Source organism: Drosophila montana, unplaced genomic scaffold, assembly GCF_035044405.1.
Source record: "Drosophila montana isolate Dmon_TW-CO22-7 unplaced genomic scaffold, ASM3504440v1 contig_402_1, whole genome shotgun sequence".
NCBI classification, from domain to species: domain Eukaryota; kingdom Metazoa; phylum Arthropoda; class Insecta; order Diptera; family Drosophilidae; genus Drosophila; species Drosophila montana.
In genome coordinates, this window is record NW_026998739.1 from 2,328,627 (window position 1) to 2,350,107 (window position 21,481).

Consider the following 21,481-nt stretch of genomic DNA (forward strand, 5'->3'; position numbering starts at 1 on the left):
ATGTTGTGTGTGTGTGTGTGTGTGTCTGTGTGTGTGAGTGTAGTTGTTGTTATAGTTATAGCTGTGCTTTAATATTTATGGCCAGTGATAAGATTGTGCAATTGAGGTTTTTGTGTTGATGTAGGTTGGAAGTTTCATAAGCTTCTTTATACCGTAGTTTTGCAGCTATTTTCAGCCTTTTTTTTTTTTGGATGTGTGCACTATAAGCTGCCATAAAGCTTAGCCTGATAACAGACGGGGGCTTAAGCCCTGCGAGAAATAGAGGGGAGGACATTATGCAGAAGTTGGATGTACATTTTTGGAGTTATTTGTGTGTGCTTGGGCTGTGTGTGGGAGTGCAAAATATAAATCAAAGAATTAAATAGATTGCAATTTAAGAATAATTTAAGACTAAAGAAAGGGTATCTGTCGGAATATTACGCATTTAAGTGCTCCTGCAGATGTATATCAGATTTTCAATATATTTTTAAGCAGACAAGGAAAAACTATTTTCAAGCGAGGCAATAGATTTTGTTTAGAATGATAAAATTTAAATGCACCGTTTCGATATATATATTTAAGAAGAAAAAAAAGAAGCTAAATTCACTATGATAACAATTAAATGCCCTTGCACAAAAATATATATCTATATGCCTTGGGATATATTTTTAGTAAAAATCTGAACTAAGCCATTTGTTGCGAAGGCAAAAAAATATGCACAAGATCCACATCTGATATGCGTTTCAGTTGGCATTTTATTGAAAATTAACACATCAGAGAAGCATTAAGGTGCTGCATATATTCCTTCATCTGAGATATTATACACGCATGAATTAACTTATATAGGACACATATGTTCAGAATCGACTTAACTATCTGCTGTATTCCAAACTAGCTTAGTTCGTATTTGACTTATTTCTACAGCTTTTTATCATTTCCCAACCGCTTTCAGAGAGAGAGAGAGAGAGAGATTCCTTCACACACACACATATATATATTTTTAATGCATTTGAAAAACTTTATAAACTGCATCTGCTGCCAGAGAAGAGCATAAAAAACTGACAAAGCGAACGCAATTCAAACCAGACAAAGGGGCAACAAGAGGAAGGGGGGGGGGGGGGCACTATAGTGCTGGGGATGTGGGGTATACTTGAGTATGGAGCTTTGCCCAGGGACTCTGCTTAGCTTCCCTGCTGCTGCTTTTGTGCGACCGCAAAGTGAAATTGCGTAGATGTCTGTCAATAAAAACGGCCAATAGCAAATAATATGCCGCAAAACTGCTGACGTCTGAATGGTGGGAGAGAGGGGGGGGGGGTGTGAGATTGGGGTAGACAAGCGAGGGGAGAGCTGGGGTAGCTGTGTGGCAGACGGATTGGCATTTATGACGTTATAACTCACAGCGGAAATTAATTAAGCGCCAACACAATCGAACCTCCGGCAAGGGAGGAGGAGGGAGGGACATGCAATTACAGGGGAAAGCGTCGAATGGGCAATTACAAAAGTTTTTCATTTCAAACAAAATGGGGCGTGGCACTGCGATTGCATTAAAAACAATCGGCATTTAGTCTTGACTCTTCTCAAGTCTGCTCAAATGGCAAAAAAGTTGCAATTGTGCAACATTTGAAGTTTTTAATGCGGCAACAAACGACGCTTGCAATTGCCTCAAGTTAACCAAGTTGGCAAAAAGTTTCTGCCACGCCCACCAAACCATTTGGGCGCTTAATTAAATTGCGAGATAAAAAAGTAGTTGCTATTGTTGTTCAACTTGCCACAACAGCAGCAGAATTTTATGTCAATTTTATGTTTGACTTCAACTTTTGCTGACTTGCGGCAATAAAAATATATTTATGGAAAAGCGCAGCTAACAAGTTGCCAAAGAATTAATAAGGAATTCATTCAAGCAGCGAAATGTTGCCGAAAATAAAAAAAAAATCTTGTATTTATATTTTTTATGATTGCAAAACGGGTTTGAATATGAATAGAACATTTTTTCACTGTAAAACGAACCACTAATAAAAAAAAGAAATTGTAGACACGCAGCTCAAAAGTTATTGAAATTGAGAAATAATAATAAAAGTAATATTCGTATTTATATAATATATTTAAAGACTGCAAAAAGGTTTTGAGCATGAATTCCCAAGTTTGATTTCCCCTATTAGCCGAACAATAAACGTTTTTTTGGGAAAAACGTGGCTCACAAGTTGAAGAAAATAAAAACTTGTAGCTAATTTAATACTTAATTAAGCTGGGAAATGATAGAAAAAATATTAAAAAATTTTATGTTTATATTTTTGAAGACGTGAAGTATAAATAAACTTCAAAAATGTTTTCCCCCTTTAAACCGAACCACTTAAAAAAATGTATAAAGGGAAAACGTAGCTCACAAGTTGTAGAAAGTAAAGGCAAGATGCAGAATTTAGTTTAGTAGCGAAATTTTATAGAGAGTACAAATAATTTTTGTATATTCAAATTTTTTATTTCAGGTACACCTATCAGGGTTTACAGCCAGACGACGTACAGTGAATACTCTGTTGAGCAGACACCGACTATCGTGTAATCTTTGTCCGCTTAAGTGCAGTGTCCGCCTAATGAAGGGGCTTGGCCATGACCAGATTCGCAGAGGTTTGCGGGCGAATCTCCTACCAAAGAGGGTCTTCCGCCTAACGGGAGTGTCCGTTTAAAAAGTTTGCACTGTATATATTTTTATGAAAACTTAGCTCACTTTGGCCTCAGTCTTTGATAAGGTTTCCTCGGAGCGTTACGCACTCTTGACGAGACTCTCAGTCAACTGTTTCTCATGCTCATGTCTAGCTGCAACACAGTCGACCCACTTTGAGGCAACCCACATAAATTCCTAGCTACATATCAAGCAGATGCCACACTCTGCTGCCCCTCCCCTCCTCATACGCCCCTCTAGCAATGCCATAATAAGTGCAAATGGCATCCAGACATAACTTCATTGCAATTATTTTCTTTTTCTTGACTTTGTCCGAGTCACAGCCAAACGGCAAAACGCATTTTTTACTGCCATTCTTTGCTTCACATGCACTCAGTTAACTATAAACAGCTGGCCCGCCCACTATGGAGGCGTGGCATTGTATCATGTTTTCTATGATCGAATTCCCAGTTTGAGATATTCTCTTAAGTCTCTATCGATTGCATTCGCACGCGCCACGAATTAATCGAATTAAAAACTAAGCTCAGGGAAATGCTTTTGAAATGTAGGAAAATCTTTTAAGAATCCAAACAATTGCTTTAGTCCATCTCTGAGATGTACTCTGTAATTTATTGCATTATTTTATCATTTAGCTACTCCGGGAAGAGATACCCTGTAATTTATAGAAGAATCTCAACGATTGCTTTGGTCTATTTCTAAGCTATTCTGTTAACGGATTCCTTGCAATCCTTGTATAAAATAATATAAAGGATGATTTCAGTCCATCTTTGAGCTACTCCGTGAACAGCTACCCCGTAATTTATATCTCTGACCGACTCAGTGAACAGATACCTTGCAATTTATAAGATAATCCTAACGATTGCTTCATTTTATCTCTGAGCTAATCTCTAAGCTGAAACTTTGAGAATACATATGAATATGTGTCTAAGTTGAATCACATCTGGCAACCTTCAACCTCGTCTGGCAACCTTTAAGCATGTCTGGCAACCTTTAAACATGTCTGGCTACCTTTAACCATGTCTTTAACAATTACCTGAGCAGCTTTCAACCAATTTCGAGCCCACTAAAAAAAGTAATTTCACATCAAGAATCCATCAAATGGCATCCACCAAGCAATTTACACGTACGCCTTGACCTTGAGACTAGACACCCGCCCACCCTCTGCTCCCAAAAAACTACACACCTTATAGCCATGTCGGGACAGATTTATGTTGTCTGGAGAAATGTCTAATAGTGTGTCTGGCTGGCTGCTTGGCTGGCCTCGATAAATTTGATAGCTGTGTGTTGGTGAAAGCTTGGCGGGGTGGCCGGAGGGAAACGGGAAGGAAGGGTGTGTGTGGCCATAAAATACTTTACGATGTACCAAGACGTAAAATAAAAGAAAATTGGTAGTACCCGCCACTACCCACTTCCCCCTGCCAGCGGCCTGATGAAATGCAATTTAAAGTTTATATCATTTGAGCCTGAAAATTGTTGACGAGTTATTTGAGATATGAGCGCATCCAAGAAAAACTACAATAAAATCAACTTGTGCTCATATGAAGAGAATTTCCCGCCCGCCCGAAAGTAGGCAAAACTCTGCAAAGCCCCGCCAACCATTCCCCCCTCACCCAGCCAATGCGCGCAGTACGTTTGTATGACTGCTTTGAAAGTTTATCAGACTTTTGCGTGACTTTTGTTGACAACTTGAGGCACACACAGCGACAGTGGGAGAAAGGCGCAAGAAAGAGACAGAGAGGGGGGACAGAGTATAGGGCGTGGCAGACAGTGGAGACATCGTCGCTGGGAATATGATGCGAGGCAACTTGGCGTAAAAGTTGCGCTGACAAGAATGCGACTCGACTGCGGCGCCGATAAGCGAAGCGAATGAATTCTGAAGTGCGACAACAGTTGCAGCAGTCGATAAGGCGTTGAGCGGGATGCTGGGGGGTGGGGTAAGGGCAGGTGAGGCGAAGCGTGAGCTGCACGTGAGCCGTGCTGCAGCAATTTAAAGCACATACATTCTGAGGCGCAGCAGCCGCAACATTGTTACAGCCCTTTTCAACGTCGGCAATCGCATTCTTGAGGCATGCCCCAAAGTAGGCAATGGAAATGCGCAAAATGTTGCAACACCAGCTGCCGCCAAATGTTGCAGCCTTTTTACGAGAACAGCAGCAGCAGCAGCCGCCGCAGCAGATGAATGTGCCCCATGGCAATTGGCCAAGCTTGCGACAGTGTTGTAAAAGTGTTGTAAACGTGTTGTAAAATATGTGCTGTTAAATTATTTATAGTTGAGCAAGGAGACCAGAAGAAAGCTGCTTGGATTTAAGGGAATTACGCGATTTATGCAGAAGAAAATCTATTTTCCTCGTTATAATTCTCAACTCAATTAAAAGGAAAAGGAAAACATTAATTTCAAATAAAAAAGTTTGTGGCATATTCATGGAGTTCTTATATTCAACAATATTGAAGTCTTGTTCAAATTTTCATTCCATTCAATTTAATATATGAAATTATCGAAATATTTTAGCAATATGAACTTTGAATATGAAAGATTTTTAAAAACTGTAATTGAAGTATATGGAAATACATAGAAGAGAAGAAGAAATAACTAGATCCTAAGCTATATTTACAAGGTCTGAGTGCGCAGCTGAATTTTCGTACGACTTGAGTTTAGCCCGTGTCAATAAAATCATCTGAGTTAATCAGATGAGTAGCCCAGACAAAATAGAACCAGCTTTTAGGACTGCCAGAGTGCTGCCCATAACATATTAAAAGATATCTTTAAGCCCAACATACTTTCTAACCCGTAAAAGAAAAACGTTTTATATATTCATCAATCTTTCACTAAACTGAACATTGGATTAGCTTTGAAAGACAGTTGAAAAGCACTCAACTGTATTCGCATTTCATAGTTAAACTTGGCATTTGTTATATACTCACATTGGTTGACAGCTGGCTGCTCAGGCTGAGCACCTGTTCCCGTGCATCCTGCAGTTCGCGCTTCAAGCGGCGTATCTCATGCGCCTGTCGCTCCTCTGCCGAGCCGTACAACGAGCTCCCGCCCGACAGCAGCGAGGCGGCGCTGCCATGAACTGGAAGGGTTAGAGAGGTGGAGAAATTAGAATTTGTCCTATCTATAACTGTAGCTATAGATATATGTACAGTGAAAGCTACACAAATGAAACTTATTTTAATAAAATCGACAATTCCTGATTATCTTTTGTGTAAAGATAGAAAATCATGTAAATTTTAAAATTTAACCTTTTTTTAAAACATTTTTTGCTTGGTAATTAACTTTTCTTTTTTTTTTGTCATTTCATTGATTAAGTTTTCATAAATAAAAAAATTAAATCAAGATAAAACCTAGCATATTTTTTTTTAAGGTTAATCTTTTTTTGTTATTTCTTTGAATATGTTTCTTGAAAATATTATAAATAAAACAAAATAAGTCCTAGATTAAACCAAATTTTTAATAGGTATTTCTTTTTTTTGTCATTTCTGTACAACAACAAATTAAGTTCGCTCTGGCGAGCTTTCACTGTACATGAACTCCTATTCACACTCACCTTCATCATTCTTTTTGGGATATGTCAGACGATGCGATGCGTTGCCGCCGCCGCCATGTCCGGCTCCCGCTGCAGCTGCTGCCACCGCTGCCAGGGCCGCAGCCGCCGTGCCGTGTGTGGGCGACAGCGCAGACGCAGCTGACGCAAAGGGGCCGCGACTGAGGGGCGTGGGCGAGGTGGGCTGGCTCCAGGCCACGGCAGCCGCATTGCCGGCCACATTGCCCGCCTGTGCCTGGGCCTGAGCCTGAGCCTGGGCCTGGGCCTGGGCCTGGGCCACTGCGGCGGCCATTTGGGCGCTGAGCACCCCGTTGGTGCCCACGGGCAGGCAGTAGTAGGGCTCGATTTCCACGTCTCCGCCGCGGCTCAGCATCGAGGGATACATTTTCTCCGATTTGGTGGATCTGTGAGTAATTGCATGGCCAAAACGAAAAATGTGATTAGATTTTGCTGTTGTTTGTGGTATGTGTGTGGGGGCGGGTGTGTTTTTGTGGGTGTAGATATGGTTGGCTGTGTGTGTGTCTTAATATGACTAAATTGTGTGTGGCTATGCGGCGAGTGCAAACGAATTTATGAGTCGACAAGCGAGCTGTGTTGTGCGGAGAAAGTAACTGTGATTTCACAGTGATTTGCAGTGATTAAATGTAACAAAAAGAAGACAATTAGAAAGAACAAGTGTTGTGAACCGTCTATTTTTAATACAATTTTGAATAAGTCAGAAGCAAAAATATAATGTTAAGCTTGGCAAATAAGCAAAGAAGTTTTTCAATATTAATTGATAAAAATAAATCACAAATATATTAAATGACTGTCTGTTTGTTTGACTGACTGATTGATCAATTGATGACTGACTAATGATTGATGATGATAAGCAATGCAAAGCCAAGCGGAACACCTCAACTATGAGTGCATGCTAACTTTTAGAGAATTTCACCCGCAGCTGTGGAATATTGGTGGAAAATGGCTGTATAATATTTGTTGTTTAGAACACGATCGGGTTCTTACTCATATGTGAATAATTAAAGTTAGTTTTACGTTTTTAGTTAAAAGTAATAGAACTATTTTGAGTCGGCCTAATCGGACCTCTCAATAATATTATTGATGCTATTTACTCTCCTTCGTGCCCTAATATAGAACAATTTTATCGTACCTCTGTTATATAAAACTCTGCTAATTATAGCTCTTTTATTAGGTTATATTTCAATCAACTTTCAGTGGAAAAGCAATTAAACCGACAACAAACCTTTTAAGGCTTAAAAGGACTTGAGCTTTTAGCACACAATGACAAATGAATATTAAAAGCATTTAATAAATTTTAAATGAATTGCTCGCATGTTTAAGAGCAACATAATTTAAGCAAAAGCCACCGTATTAACGCGTTTTACTTAGTATAAACAATTAATTAATTTATTGTGGATGCATTTATGCAGCTTATTGCGCTGCTGAAGCTGACCGCAAGCTGCCCCAATTGGCAAAACATTTTGGCCAACACCGTTGGCCACAAGGCTGTTGATGTTTCAGTTGTATATATATGTGTGTGTGTGCGTGGTGTGTGTTTGCCAGACGCTTGCAAATTTCCGTTGTGGTTGTGCAGTTTATTAGGCCAATCTGCACGCGAACGTTGCATACTTCAGGCTCTGCGCAAATTTCCGTTTAATTTGCGTCAGCGACAATATGACATGAGTGTGTGCGTGTGCGTGTGAGTGTGTATAGTGTATGAGTGTGCGTGTGCGTGTGCATAGTGTGTGAGTGTGCGTGTGTGTGTGTAACTGATAACGACATAAGTGAGACATGTCCATACAGCTCTCATGCCAAATCCCTCGACAAATTGTCATACATGTCACACGATACACTCGGAGAAAAACATTGAAAAAATGTCTGCTTAATTCAAGCTAAATATGTCTAAGGCTAAGCATCTCATTTACATTTTATGAAATTATTTAAGCCCGTACTGGCCACTTACAGGACTTATTAAATAAAAACTAAACTTTTCTGTTTATTTCAGGTACACAAATTCTCGATAAAACTATTTTTTACTTAATTCAAGACTGTTCTTTTCGTCTGATTTAAAAACGTTGAGAATTAAATATTAAATTAAGCATAATTCATATTTAATTTAAAAATATTTAAGAAAAAAATGTACTTTAAATTGAAGGTACATGATGCCTTAAATTCCTGCTCAGCTACATAAGAATTTATATTTTCGCTTTTCTCTGAGTGTACTTATAAAGCTTGTAAAGCAAATGACCACAGAAAAGACACAGAGCTACAAAAAAGGGGTTGATGTGAGTTGTATGGGTAGCAGGGTAGGAGGAACCGCTGCTGGACAAATCTGTGCTGTCCAAGTTGCCATTTCGTTCTGCTCCTGCTCCTGCTCCAGCTGCTGATAACTGACATTAATGGCATTTCGCATGCAAATCTAATATTACGTATACGTCATGTGTTCGCTCGTCTGTTCACTTTGCTGCCCCGCCCCTCTCTGGTGTTTCGTCTGCACAACTTTGCCCTGTTTGCATTTGTGGTAAGCGTATGTGTGTCAGAGTATCTTTGTGTGTTTGTTAGGGTTTTTGGTACGCTTCAGGGCGTTTACTTTACTCTCATGGGCTTTTACCAAATGCCCCGCCCCACCCCGCCCTGTTCTGCTCGGCTCTGCTCTGCTCTGCTCTGGTCTGGTCTGGTGTCAAATTTGATAACAAGCCACCAAACTGGTTTCTGCTGGTGTTTGCCCCACTGCTCTTGTAGTTGTTTCCACTTGCCATTTCCTACTGCATAATTGATGCACTGAAAGCAAGAGTTCGGTCTGTAACTGCTGGCATATTAGTTGGCGGGCCAACAAAGCCATCTGTGGGAAGAGTCAGAGGTCAAGGCGAATGGGCTGGGTGTTACGACATGTACTGGCAAAAGAGCCTAGACTAAAGAGGCGCCTAGGCTTAAAGCAAGAGTCTGATTGTGCCTGATTTAACCTTATTCTACACAAGCTTTTATTTGGTAAAGGGTTTTATTCCTATGCAAGAACATATTTTAAGTTGAATAATATAACTTATGCATATTATGAGAACTAACTTTTAATTATTCCAAAAATATGAAAATTTATTCCACTCTTTTTTCAATGTCCAAACTTGATATTTTGTTTGTGCATTTGCTTTCGGCCGTTTGCGACTTTGAACTCGAGGAGTTTTAAGTTTGATTTAGTTTAATAATTGACTTGCTTTACCTGCCTTGCTTTTCATTTTCATTTAGCACTTCACCATTAACTGGGCGACTTAAGCGCAATCAACTCCAATAAAATCCACTTTTTTAACATCGTGCATTTAATTTTAACTCCACCAAAATAGAAACACATTGTGCCTAAGCAAAGTCTTGAGCCTGCTTCAATTTCTAATTTCGCAGCTTGTCACATTCACAACTGAAATCAAACTAACACAATTAAAATGCGCGAGTGCAAATCGGTCGTAACAAAGAAAAAGGCAAGTGTTGCTTAAAGCAATGAGCAGCAACCAAAATGCTGGAGAGAGCGATGCATAAGTAGATAATGTATAAGCATGAATATACACATACGTATAATCTTCTTTCCCCTTGTTTACACCTGTTAGGGTGTGTGGTCGCTTGTCAATTATCTATTTATACACGTGTGTGATTGCTTAACAGAGAACAAAGATGCGCGAGCGCAAATCTGACTCAAAAATACGGTGCGCAGAAAATACAGAAAGTTGCATTTAGAGTGCTGGAGCGATAATAAGTAGATAATGCTGTACACATACATATGTACATATCTTGCGATTATCTCTGCATACACTAGTTTGGGTGTGTGTTCGCTTTTTAGTTATCTAATTATGCACGTGTGTGCTTGCTTAACAGAACTGAGTTGTATGAGCGCAGAGCAGATCAAAAACGGCGCTCAGAAAATTGAGCAGGGCTTGTTTAGATCAATAAGCAGCCACAAAAATTGGTGAGAGCGCGATGTGTTAGTAGATAATGCTTAAGCATGCATATACACAAACAAATGGACATACATATCTACAGATTACATCTGTTCGAGTGTGTGTTCGCTTTTGTTATCTACATACTTATTATGCTTCTGTACGCATTCCCCTTATGATCATATGCTTACTGAAATTCTGTGCGCCGGCCTGCACAAGTTTATTTTGTGTTAATTGAACCCCAGTAGTCAATGGGGCTTACTCAGTAGCCATTTAAGCTTTTGTAAAATATTATGGAATATAAATATTGGAATATGTTGACTTGAAGGAGGTACATTCTAACAAGATCGGGCCTTATATACCCGATTTATAGCAATTTATAGATGTATCAAATATATTAAATTTCAGGCAGGACTGTTAATGGACGTTCAAACATTCTGATTCTTTGAATTAAACAAAATTGATTAGCTATGCACATACATAACATTTTTAACAACCAGCAATTAACAACTTGTCTCTGTGCAGAATATTCACTATGCATTAATGTGCGATTGACTACTGGGGTCAAAGCTACAGAGAGTCTCTTTAAATGGAATATACACATCTGCACATATTTGGCGATCCCCCTGCATACACTTGTTTAGTTGTGTGTTCGCCTGTAAGTTATCTATTTATGCACGTGAGTGTAAGCTGCGCGAGCGGAGAGCGGAGCAAAATACGGAGCTCAGAAAAAAGAGAAAGGTTTATTTAGATAGATAAGAAGCAAGAATAACTCGTGAGAGCAAAGTAGATAATTTACAAGTACGCATATACACATGTGTACATATCTTGCGATTCCCCCTGCATACACTTGTTTAGCTGTGTGTTCGCTTGTGTGTTATCTACATACTGACTATGCATTGCACTCTCACGATTTTTTCTGTTGCTTATCGCATTTTGGTCACAATAAAAATTGATTGAGTATGAATTCCCCTTACGATCGTTTGCTTACTCTCTTGCTCTCTCGAAACTTCACTCTATGTAAGTTTGACCCCCGTAGTCAATATGACTTCGAAAATCTTATATTTTCATACCCTTTTAGACTTCGAATATTTAAAAGGTAGCTTTTAGATAAATCTAAATGATTTAACTAAGTTCTTAACTATAACCAACCATATTGCCAAAAACTGTTTTATATAATTTCTTATGTGATACTTTCAGTTTAAAGCTATTTAAAGGTTTTATTTGCAATCTCGCTCTATATTTGTGTAAAAAATTCCCGAAAATTCTTTTTACCTGTCACACATCCGTGTTCTCTCTGCCCTTTACTGCATTTATTTTTGTACCATTTGCTGTTAAAAATTTTTAATGAAGCACTCGAGAGTCAACACTCGGCTGCAGGGGCATAGCCAACGTCCAACTGGCAACCGGCAACTGCTAACTGTGAATTGCTGACGTGGCCAGAATAAAGTTAAAATAACAACAACGCCGAAATGGCAGCCCCGAGGCGCAACTTCATTTCAGCTGTGGCTGTTGCATGGCCAAGTCAAAGGTTCACAAACCTATTGACATGTCAAACAATAATCTGGCCAGCACCTCGCTATTCCCCTCACCCAGCCACAGACGGCAACTGCTCGGCGCTGCTATTTACACTTATACGTCGAGATCTTCCCCCAACTGTCCATATTCCGACTTTTTCGTTTTCCATTTCGTGCTCATTTTTCCTTTTTCACTTTTTTTTTTTGCCCACTTTGCTGTTTTACACAACTTTCACATTGTCTGTTTGCCATTGCTGGCCCCCATCAACTCCACCTTTATAAAAGTTTCCCTTTAACTATTTGGGCGTGCCGTCAGCTCACGGGTTTTCGCTTTTCGAGGGGTTTTACTGTAGCTTTAAAATATGCACGAGACATGGCAACTGCAAACATATGTCAAGCTCCGACCCTATAAAGACTAAACTATTGCGAATTGCTTGCATACTTTCACGCGCGCAGCTGCAAAAACAGCTCATTACACACACACGCACGCATGTGTGTGCGTAAGTGTGTGCATAAGCTGACAGGCGAAAGGAATTTTAAAAAAAAGCTGGCTTTATTTATCTGCACTACAAAGTCAGATAAACTGCACAGGGCGGGCTAAGAAAATATATAAATATGTAGGGTCTATCGAGAAAAGCTGGTAAATATTATTTTTAGAAAGATTTTCTTAATCATTTTAGAATTTCTATTATCATGTCTGTTTGTTTTGCTATTTTTAATATTTTTCTATTTATATTTATTTATAAAAAGAATATGTTTAATAGCTTATCTGCTTGTTTTACTATTATTCGGATATTTTTGGAAAGTTTATTGGAGTTATTATTAAGTTTATTGGAATGTTCGTTCTGCTGGACAGACGATCCCTATTGAAGCTAGGCATTTAAAATATAGATCTGTCATGCAGTATCAGCATTGAAATTCTTAAAAAGACATTAACATTTTAATGGCCAAGAAAGGAAAAACCCTTGAAAATCTAATCAAACATACATTTAAAGAAATGATTGTGGGACATTTGACAGCTTTCTGAAATACAGTAATCCAATTAAAATCGAAAATCAACAAAGGGTTTCAATTACTCAATTAGAAAAACTTGGAAAAATCTGCACATGTTATTTTTGCAGATTTTATAAATACTTCTACGAAACTAAGAAGGCATAGCTTGTCGGACAGGCTTTAAATTTCCCCCATCTATTACAAATTTCTTCACTCCTTTCAATAATTTTCTTAATTTTTTATATTTTCTGGAAATATATATATAAGGTAAATTCTTTTCATATAAAAATATACTCTATAATGAATAAACTTTTTCATTCTTTGGCAATTTTATAAAATAAACGTAACTTTGTTGACTGTACATATATCAAGCGAAGGCAACATACCCGTCTGTCTTTAGGGCATACGAGCACATTATGAACATAGCGTCTAAAGTCAGACGTGTGCCACAAGACACATCCACACGTACACAGACACACACACACACACTCTGCTACACACACGCGTGTTGAATCTGCATTTTTGGCGACGCTGCAAAGTGTGCAACATGTAAATGTAAATTGCAAGCGGCAAACGCTTTTAAAGTGCGAGACAAGCGCGACAAGTGGCAACTGAAGCTGATTGCTTGCGAGTGCGAAGTTAATAATGGGCGTGGCACACACACACACACACCCGCAGACACGCTCATGTGTATATATCAAAAAGTGAGCAATTTGTGAGGAAAAGTCACCTTGGATATGTCCGTTCTTTCAGATAGCTTTTAGAGGCAAAACGAAAAAAATTGTACAAGAAATTGCAGGTTGGAAGAAAGACAGAGAGTAAAAGAGATAAAAAGAGGGAGAGATAGAGGGGGCATGCTCTAATACATTCACATTATTCATACGGCACTCACCTGATGCTATTGCTGCGATTCATGCGCGGACTCTGCACATAGGGCGATTCATTGCCCTGAACGGGCATTTGCCCCACTGTGCCCGATGCCCGATTGTGCAGCATTTTGTGGCCATGACGCGTCATCGCGGGCGAACCAATCTGCATCTGATCTATGGCATCGCCGTCAGAGAGGCGACTGCCCGCCGTATTACTATGCTTCAGCCACATGGCATACGAGCTGTACTCGGGCTTGACCTCCGCATAGGTTTGCGTGTCAGAGAGCGACCCATCGTGGCGAGTGGCGCCTCCACGCGTAGAGATTCTGTTGAAGAAAAGAATATCATAAATAAATTTATTATTAATATTTTTTTGATTGACTTCTGATTGACTGACTGGTTAACTAACTCAATGATTGACTTACTGATAGACTCGGGGTCTAACTGAACTCGGGGACTGAACGAATGGTCGATTGGCTATCTATCTACTGACTGACTGACTGACTGACTGATCCACTGACTGATTGGATGACTGATCGACTGACTGATGGACTGACTGATGGACTTACTGATAAAATGACTGATTAACCGACTATTTGGCGCATCGACTGGTTGATGCCTGTTTGATTGAGTATTTGATTGACTGACTGTTAGAGTGACTAACTTATTGACTGATTAATTGATTAACAGATCGTCTGACTGATTGAACGACTGACTGACTGAATGAGTGACTGACCAATTGACTGATTGAGGTCTGACTAATTGAATGACAAATCGACTGACTGATTTATTGAATGACGGAGCGACGAACTGAATGACTGACTGATTTGACTGACCAATCGACTGATTGACTGACTGACTGATCGAATGGCTGGTTGATAGACTAACTAATTGACTGATCAGCTGATTAAATGATTAGTAAGTCAATGTTCGATTGAACGACTGACTGATGGACTAATTAACAAACTAAATATTTAACTGATGAATAGACTAAATGATTTATTAACTGACTGCCCGACAAACCGAAATACTAATACTAGCTGGTTAAATATGTAAAGATACTTTATCCCTTAAGCTAACTATCTTACCTGTGCTGGAATATTTGCATATCGCTGCCAGGTTTGGGCAAACTGTGCGAACCCGTGGCCAAACGCTCGCGTATGGACTGGCTCAGCTGTGTTGCTGTGGGGCCCGTCAACGAGAAGCTGCGATGTTGCGTATTCGGTGGCAACTCTAAAGGGAGCGAAAATAAGTAGAATTTATAAAATTTATTATAATAACTAATCACAACTTACTGTTCATATCATTGGGTAGGGTTTGTGTGCCGCCGGTGACCTTGCGGCCGCTGGCGGTGCGCGGAACTGCGGACACGTGAGCGGTGCGTCCGCAGGGCAAGCCATTGACCATGGCCTGGCCCCCGCCGACTGCCATCAGCATTGCGATGTTCTGTTGCTCCGCCGTGGAGGCGATGCTGCCATTGGCGCGTTTCACATAACCAAAACTGGGCGGCACGCCCTTGGTGCGCGATGAGGACGAGGGCGAGCCCTGCTTGGATGAGCTGCCGCTGCCGCCGCCCATGCTGCGACGCGATGGCGATGACTTCTCCGATCTGTCCACCTTGTGGCCGTTGAGCGGTTCTGGCATTTTGGTCCAGTTATCGCGTCCATTTCGTGAGCCCGGACGATGATGTGGACTGCCATCCATTTTGCTGTTGTTGTTATTATTATTGTTGTTGTTGTTGTTGATATTGTTACTGTTGTTGCTGGTGGAGCCGCCGCTGGAGCTGGCCTGGCTTGCCGCCGAGCTGCCGTTGGCAGCGGTCCCAATGCTATCAAGCGAGCCGCGACTGCTGCGAATGCTGCCAGGGCGATAGAGAGAGTGAGAATGAAAGGTGAGTGAGGCTTACCAAAATATGTATGACATTTTTATAATATGTTTAATATTCTTATGGAATGTAAAGCATTGATTTCATCCGTGAACAGAACCAAAGCCTATTATTAAAAATTTTCAGTTTTAATAGAAACACATTTGTAATTTTCTTCATGTCCGCATGGCTAGTTGAGACTCGAGTATAATATTGGCTGCATATAGTGCATGCGGGCCTGGTAAGAAGTTGATAACAATATTATTTCAAAGGGAGAAGAAAAAACAAACACAAGGACGTAGACATTATCGGCAACTAGAAACTTAGCTGTACATAGAAAATGCAATAATTGGAATTGATCTGAGTTTCCCGATTCTATTGTAAGACATGATTTCCCCCATTTGTTCAAATATACGCATAGAGGTTGTCCAAGTTCAGCCACAAACCAACTAGTTTCTAACCATATCTCAATCAAGCAGCGCAATTAGCTAACTAGTTGGCATTAATGTTTTATGCACCCACTCAGGCACCTCTATTTCACTTGCAAGCTACCTTTTAGCTGATGCCGAGCACTTGTTTTCACTTTAGTTACGCTCTTAATGCCTTCATGAATTAGGGTCAGCTATTTGCACAGGACCCTCGACTACACGCCTAATTGTCTAGCTCTAAAAGAGCTGACCCCAGCCCAAATGCCTGAATGGCCAAAAGGCCCAGCGCCGGCTGTCAATTAAAAGCGGCACTTACACAAATATGTTGGCCACGTCTGACTGAACAGTGCCTGCTGTAAGTACTGCCCCACCCGAACGCCTGCTGATATAAACTGAACACGTGCTGTGAGGCGCCGCATAAATTAGCGGCTAAATTAAAAATTATACAACACAAATTTTAAATAGCTCGACACGAAATAGCCAAAAGCAGCCAAACAAAAATGGCCAAAACACTAAAGAGTACCGCTCTACGTATGTTTATGGCCTTTTGCTGCCTTTTGTTGTTGTTGTTGTTGTTGCTGTACTCCCCATACAAATTACATTTTGTGCATGAAATTAGTTTGCCATTGGTCCTGCGTCCAGGCCCAAAAGGCCGCTTGCAATATGTAAAGGCCACAAACGGAAAACCCAGTTCGAGCCGGACATGCATGGAATTTGTTTTTCCACAAAATATATTTCAAATGCGTTCGTTGGGTACAGAAAAAGCTGAGGGGTTCAACGCACCAGCGGGGTGAGAGCAGGCGCAGCACACTCTAAAATACTTTAAGCGTATAATTCAGGCATTGGCGCAGACCTCATGGGCGGACGTCAAAAACTACAGAAGGGATAGGGCTGAGGCTCAAAGCTAAATATGCATATTAGATAAGGAAAGTTATTTATTTACCCTGTTTTAAATTCAAGGAGTTAAAATATTAAACTGTTATGTTTATAAAACTCTGACATACAATTTTTTTCGAAAAAAATGTTGTAATGCATTCGTATCGATCAGAGCTATCGATTGGCATTCAAAAATTATACTTATTTATATAATTATATAATAAACAAGTGTCAAAAGGTAATTATAAATTCACTTTCATTCAATCATTTCTTTAAATAAAGTAATAGGAACTAAAAGAACGAAAGTGCTTAAAAAAACTATACAACATGTGACTTTATTTTAAGCAAGATTAAAACTTGATAATGCGAAATATGTTTTATAATATATCAGCTAAAAAGATAGAACTATGTATAAAATATTCCTCCTTTGACTCTCACTGTTAAGCTATATATATGCCCCTTTTAAGTGAGGTTGGAATTATTCAAATATAGAATTTTTAGTTCAAGCTGAATGCACAATAAAATACGAACTTCGGCTTCTGACGGCTCACCATAAAGAACTGCTTATTCATAATTTAGTTCTTTCCGTTTGGCTGACGCATTTCTTGAATCAAAATTCCTTTTAAATGTCTTTCAATGTAGCTCGTTGGTATCCTTTTTTTTTGCCATCTCAACGGCTATTAATAGCATTGCCCACATCCTTTGCCTTTGACTACGCCCGTGCTCATGACGTCTGCTGCTGACTTTTTTCGACAGCTTCTCGAAATTTATGCGCCATTTTTTTACTGCGCCCGCTTCATTTCCCACTGGGAATGGCAATGGGCATGGTCAGCAGTTGGGTTATTCAGTGCATTTCAAATGAATTGCAGCTTAAGAGTTCAGGCAAGGGCATAAAGCATATACAATTGAAGTGTGTGTATTATGTTATACACTCAGAGAAAGGAAAGTATTATGCTCAAATTTACGTTCGACAAAAGCTGTTCATTTCCTAAGCCGAGCTCAACGTTTTTCAAAAACTTTATATAAGTCTGCAATTCCTGTCTACAAATTTTTAAAAATATGCAAATTATTCTAAATATTTTGAGCTTAATCCAACCACATTTTCCTTCTTTTTCTTGAATGTTAAAGTTCGATAATAAAAATTTTTTGTATATTTAATTAAATGTAATTAAAGTATTTTCTTGAAATTTTCTGCACTTCTTTCTATTCAAATCAGACTTGTATTTAGTACAGCATTTTCTTTTGTTTTTCTTTTTTATTGTGCACATTTTCTGTTGAATTTTCTTTGAGTGTATTGTTGTTGTTTATTTGTTGAATGTGGAAATATATGTTTTTTAGCTGGCAGTTGTTTGTCATCGTTTGGTAGCCTCTTTGGCTGGTGAAGGGCGGGGGCATGTGGGTCATTTTCCAGCGACGTGGCAATCGTTATTGATTTTACCGACTTACAGCCCACACCTGCCCCTGCCCCTGCCCCTGCTGCTGTCACTGCTTCTGTCCTCCCTATATGCATATTGAGCGTGCGACAATTTATGAGCTTTATGTGTCACTTCTGACGCTCACTTTCACTCTGCTACACACACACACACACACGAGCACACGTAAAGGCAGACAGTCACGCATATTTCTAAGGGCTGCCTATCACCCCCCGCGACCTTTGCGCACCCTAAGACTGGACGTCTCAGTTACAACCCGGCTAGTTTTTCTTTTCTCTGCTGCTTCTTGTTTGCTGTTATTGCTGTGGTCTGCCTCTTATACCCTTATATAGACCTGGCATATCTAAACGGTAATTGCTTGCCAGGGCGTAGTTGGGTTTTATGGCCCAGACAGCTGTTTTTCTGCACCCTCCGGCCCTACTTCTGGGTGCACTTAAATCATAGCATACTTTTCAGCGGAAATTGCATGGCTCTTAAAGCGTGCCACACCACAGGCCACAATTAGTTAATTTATTGTGCAACTGTGCAATTGAATCACGAGCGCATAGATCTAATCTCTAAAACAAGGTCTGCCTTGAATTGCCATTATTAAATTTTATGGCGGAGCAACAAAAAAGAGAGAGACGCGAATTTGGCTTTTCGCCTGTTTTAGCAAATTACATTTTATGCGGCAATTGAGAATATGAAAGCTATTTTTATCAGCGCAGCGAAATGAAGTGAAAATTTTGTTAGGAATAGAAAGAAAATGAAAAAATACTTTAAAGGAAAGTTGAACAACTTTTTAATAGACTGTCTAGAGCAGAATATGTTAAGGAATAACTACAAAAAAATTTTAGAAAACAATGTCAAAAATTTAACTAACAGAATGTATAAAATATAAGTTTATAATAATAATATTAATAATAATATTAATAAAAATAATAATAACATTAATTAAAACAATAATAATAATAATAATAATAAAATATATTAATAATAGTAAGTAACATTTGGGAAAGATGTGGGAGATTATTTCATATTTAATAAAAATATAAAAAGATGGTATATCTTAGAAAATTGTTTACGAAATATATTTAAAGTAAAATTCCTAAGCAAAAGGGGAACAATTTTTACCAGAAAAGAAATAACATATTAAACAAGATGAAAAAGGATTACGATTATTATCTGAAGGGAAAGATATTTAGGCTTACAGAAAAGGGTTACCCAATAGTAATCTACACTACTAAAGATCCTTCCAAGCTTGCCTTCTCGCCCACTCTTTTCCTATCAAGAGCAAGTGCCTTAGTTCTGTAAGGTTTATCCCGTGAGGCAGATTTGCTTAACCTATATCACTTTCACATTAGCTATTAGTTTATTCAAAAGCCCATCGAAATGTCTATAAATCATTCATTCCAATAGTAGTATACCATGACAGAATATTTCACCTGCCCCGATAAGATCGTAAATTTAAACGAATCGATAGATATGGCATGCCAGCGAGAAATTTATGCGTTGGCTAATTTGCCGCGCCTGTATTTTATATTTATACTTCTTTCTTTATGAATTTCTCATAATTTATTAAACCAAAAGCTTATTTACCGCATGTTGTCCACGGGATATTCAAATAAATTGTATTATTTATTATATTAAGAGGGGCCGGGGCGGAGACAGGACACGCCCAATTAGTTTTGATATATGGCCATATAAAAAACGCTGGCGTAAGCGGCTTAGACATGAAAATTTGATTGTTGACATTGGCCAATTGCAAACAATCCTTTTGGCTCAATGGCTTGCAGGCACTCGAGTCGTTGCCAGTTAGCCACGCCCCCCACTGCTCGTCGCCCTTTTCGTCTTTGCCACTTTTGTGCGCGTCTTTTGTCATTTTAATTGAAAATGTTGCCTATTCACTTTGTCGCCCCCTTTGTGCGTGAAGAGTTGCAATTGTCGTCGTCGCACTTCGCCGGGCTATTTGCCCATCATCTACTAAGCTTCCATTGTGTGTCAATTCTCTCAGTCTGTCTGTCTGTCGGTCTCGCTGTCAGTCTGTCTTTTTCTCAATTGCACGCCTGTTTGCACGCTGATTTTCCAATTGTTTGGCAGCTACATTCAAGTTGTGCCTCAAGTCTGACGCTTTGCTTTACACTTGGTTGGCCAGCTGTGTGGCACCTTATATATAGTATATATATATATATATATTTGGAATTTATATAACTAGAGCGGCGACAACACTGAACGACTTGTATAAATTATTTCTGCACTTAACGCCAAATAAAAATTAAGTGCCAGCACACGTGGCGTATGCGTAATATCTGCAAAAGCAGTCGCTCTTCTGCTTGTTGTTATTGTTGGTTTCTTAATGTGCTCTAATTAACGCCCATGTCAAGGTCATCGGTCAATGCATCGTCTTTATTGCTGCTGTTTACGCCAGCATTTCGTTGGGTCATAAACAATTTGTCTTGAATTTTTCTTAAAATGAAAACTCTGCATAAATATTTATTATCAGGAATCGGATTTCCAGTGAATGAAAAACAATGAACAATCTTCCATATTCGAGCTAACAAAGTTTAAATGCCCTTACAAGCACTTAACAGAATTGCCTTATATTTCAATAATTAGTCGTAAAAGTTAGATGATATAAATAGTTTTTACCTCTGGTGTTAGAAGCATGACTGAAAACGAAACAACAAAAATAATTGGGGACTGCCAATGTCTAAAAATGAAGTTAAAACCTTGCTCTGGGTTTGAGTTTCCCTTTAAAGTTTTGTATATGAAACCAAAATATTTTTTTAGATTTTTTATTTTATATTTTAATAAAAATGCTCGGTTCGGGCTAAGTTTGAGCTGACTTTGGCACAATTGGTTTGGATTAAAGTTTGGCTCATGGTAAGAATATAAGTAATTGACAAACTTTGTTTAGATATCACGAAAACCTGAAAGAGGTTTTAAAAAAATGGTAAATGTCCAGATAGTAAATGTCCAGATAACCTTCAATCCATTTTAAGGCCAGTGTATTCATAGCTGGAACTAGTTCAAATTAACTATTTCTAGAAGAGGCCGTTCTCACAAGCAAACAAAGCCATTTGTAGTCCAGTTGCATGGCCCGCACATGCCACAGGCTACTTGCCGCAACGACCACAAGCCTTTGCGGTTTGCTTCATGCGGTGCTAACCAGTGTTGGTAAATGGTTGCCGCATTTCATTTATTAAAACTGTCAACAGGCGTTAAAGTAGGCTGACTTATCAACGACACAGGAAGCACGCACACATAGAGCACACTCTTCTCTCCCAACCACAAAGTGTGCCTGCTTTGTGTGCGGCTGATAAAATGTTATGAATGGAATTCCGACAGCTCTGGCGTTAGGCGTTACAAGCACACATTAATAAAAGTGTCGAACATGAGCT

General features: G+C 39.3%; 1 protein-coding gene across 5 annotated transcripts in view; it reads right to left on the reverse strand.

The window, feature by feature from the left end:
- Positions 1-21,481, reverse strand: part of sick (sickie) — a 217,878-nt gene that overhangs the window by 39,194 nt on the left and 157,203 nt on the right. For 3 of the 5 annotated variants that reach the window (XM_064697642.1, XM_064697648.1, XM_064697644.1), the window contains 5 exons: positions 14,796-15,358; positions 14,589-14,733; positions 13,524-13,826; positions 6,205-6,605; positions 5,579-5,730 (listed from right to left, as the gene is read on the reverse strand). In XM_064697642.1, the coding sequence (XP_064553712.1) occupies positions 5,579-5,730; positions 6,205-6,605; positions 13,524-13,826; positions 14,589-14,733; positions 14,796-15,358 (1,564 nt within the window). Of the gene's footprint in view, positions 1-5,578; positions 5,731-6,204; positions 6,606-13,361; positions 13,389-13,523; positions 13,827-14,588; positions 14,734-14,795; positions 15,359-21,481 lie in introns of all 5 variants that reach the window. The other 2 variants (XM_064697641.1, XM_064697643.1) reach the window with 1 other exon arrangement.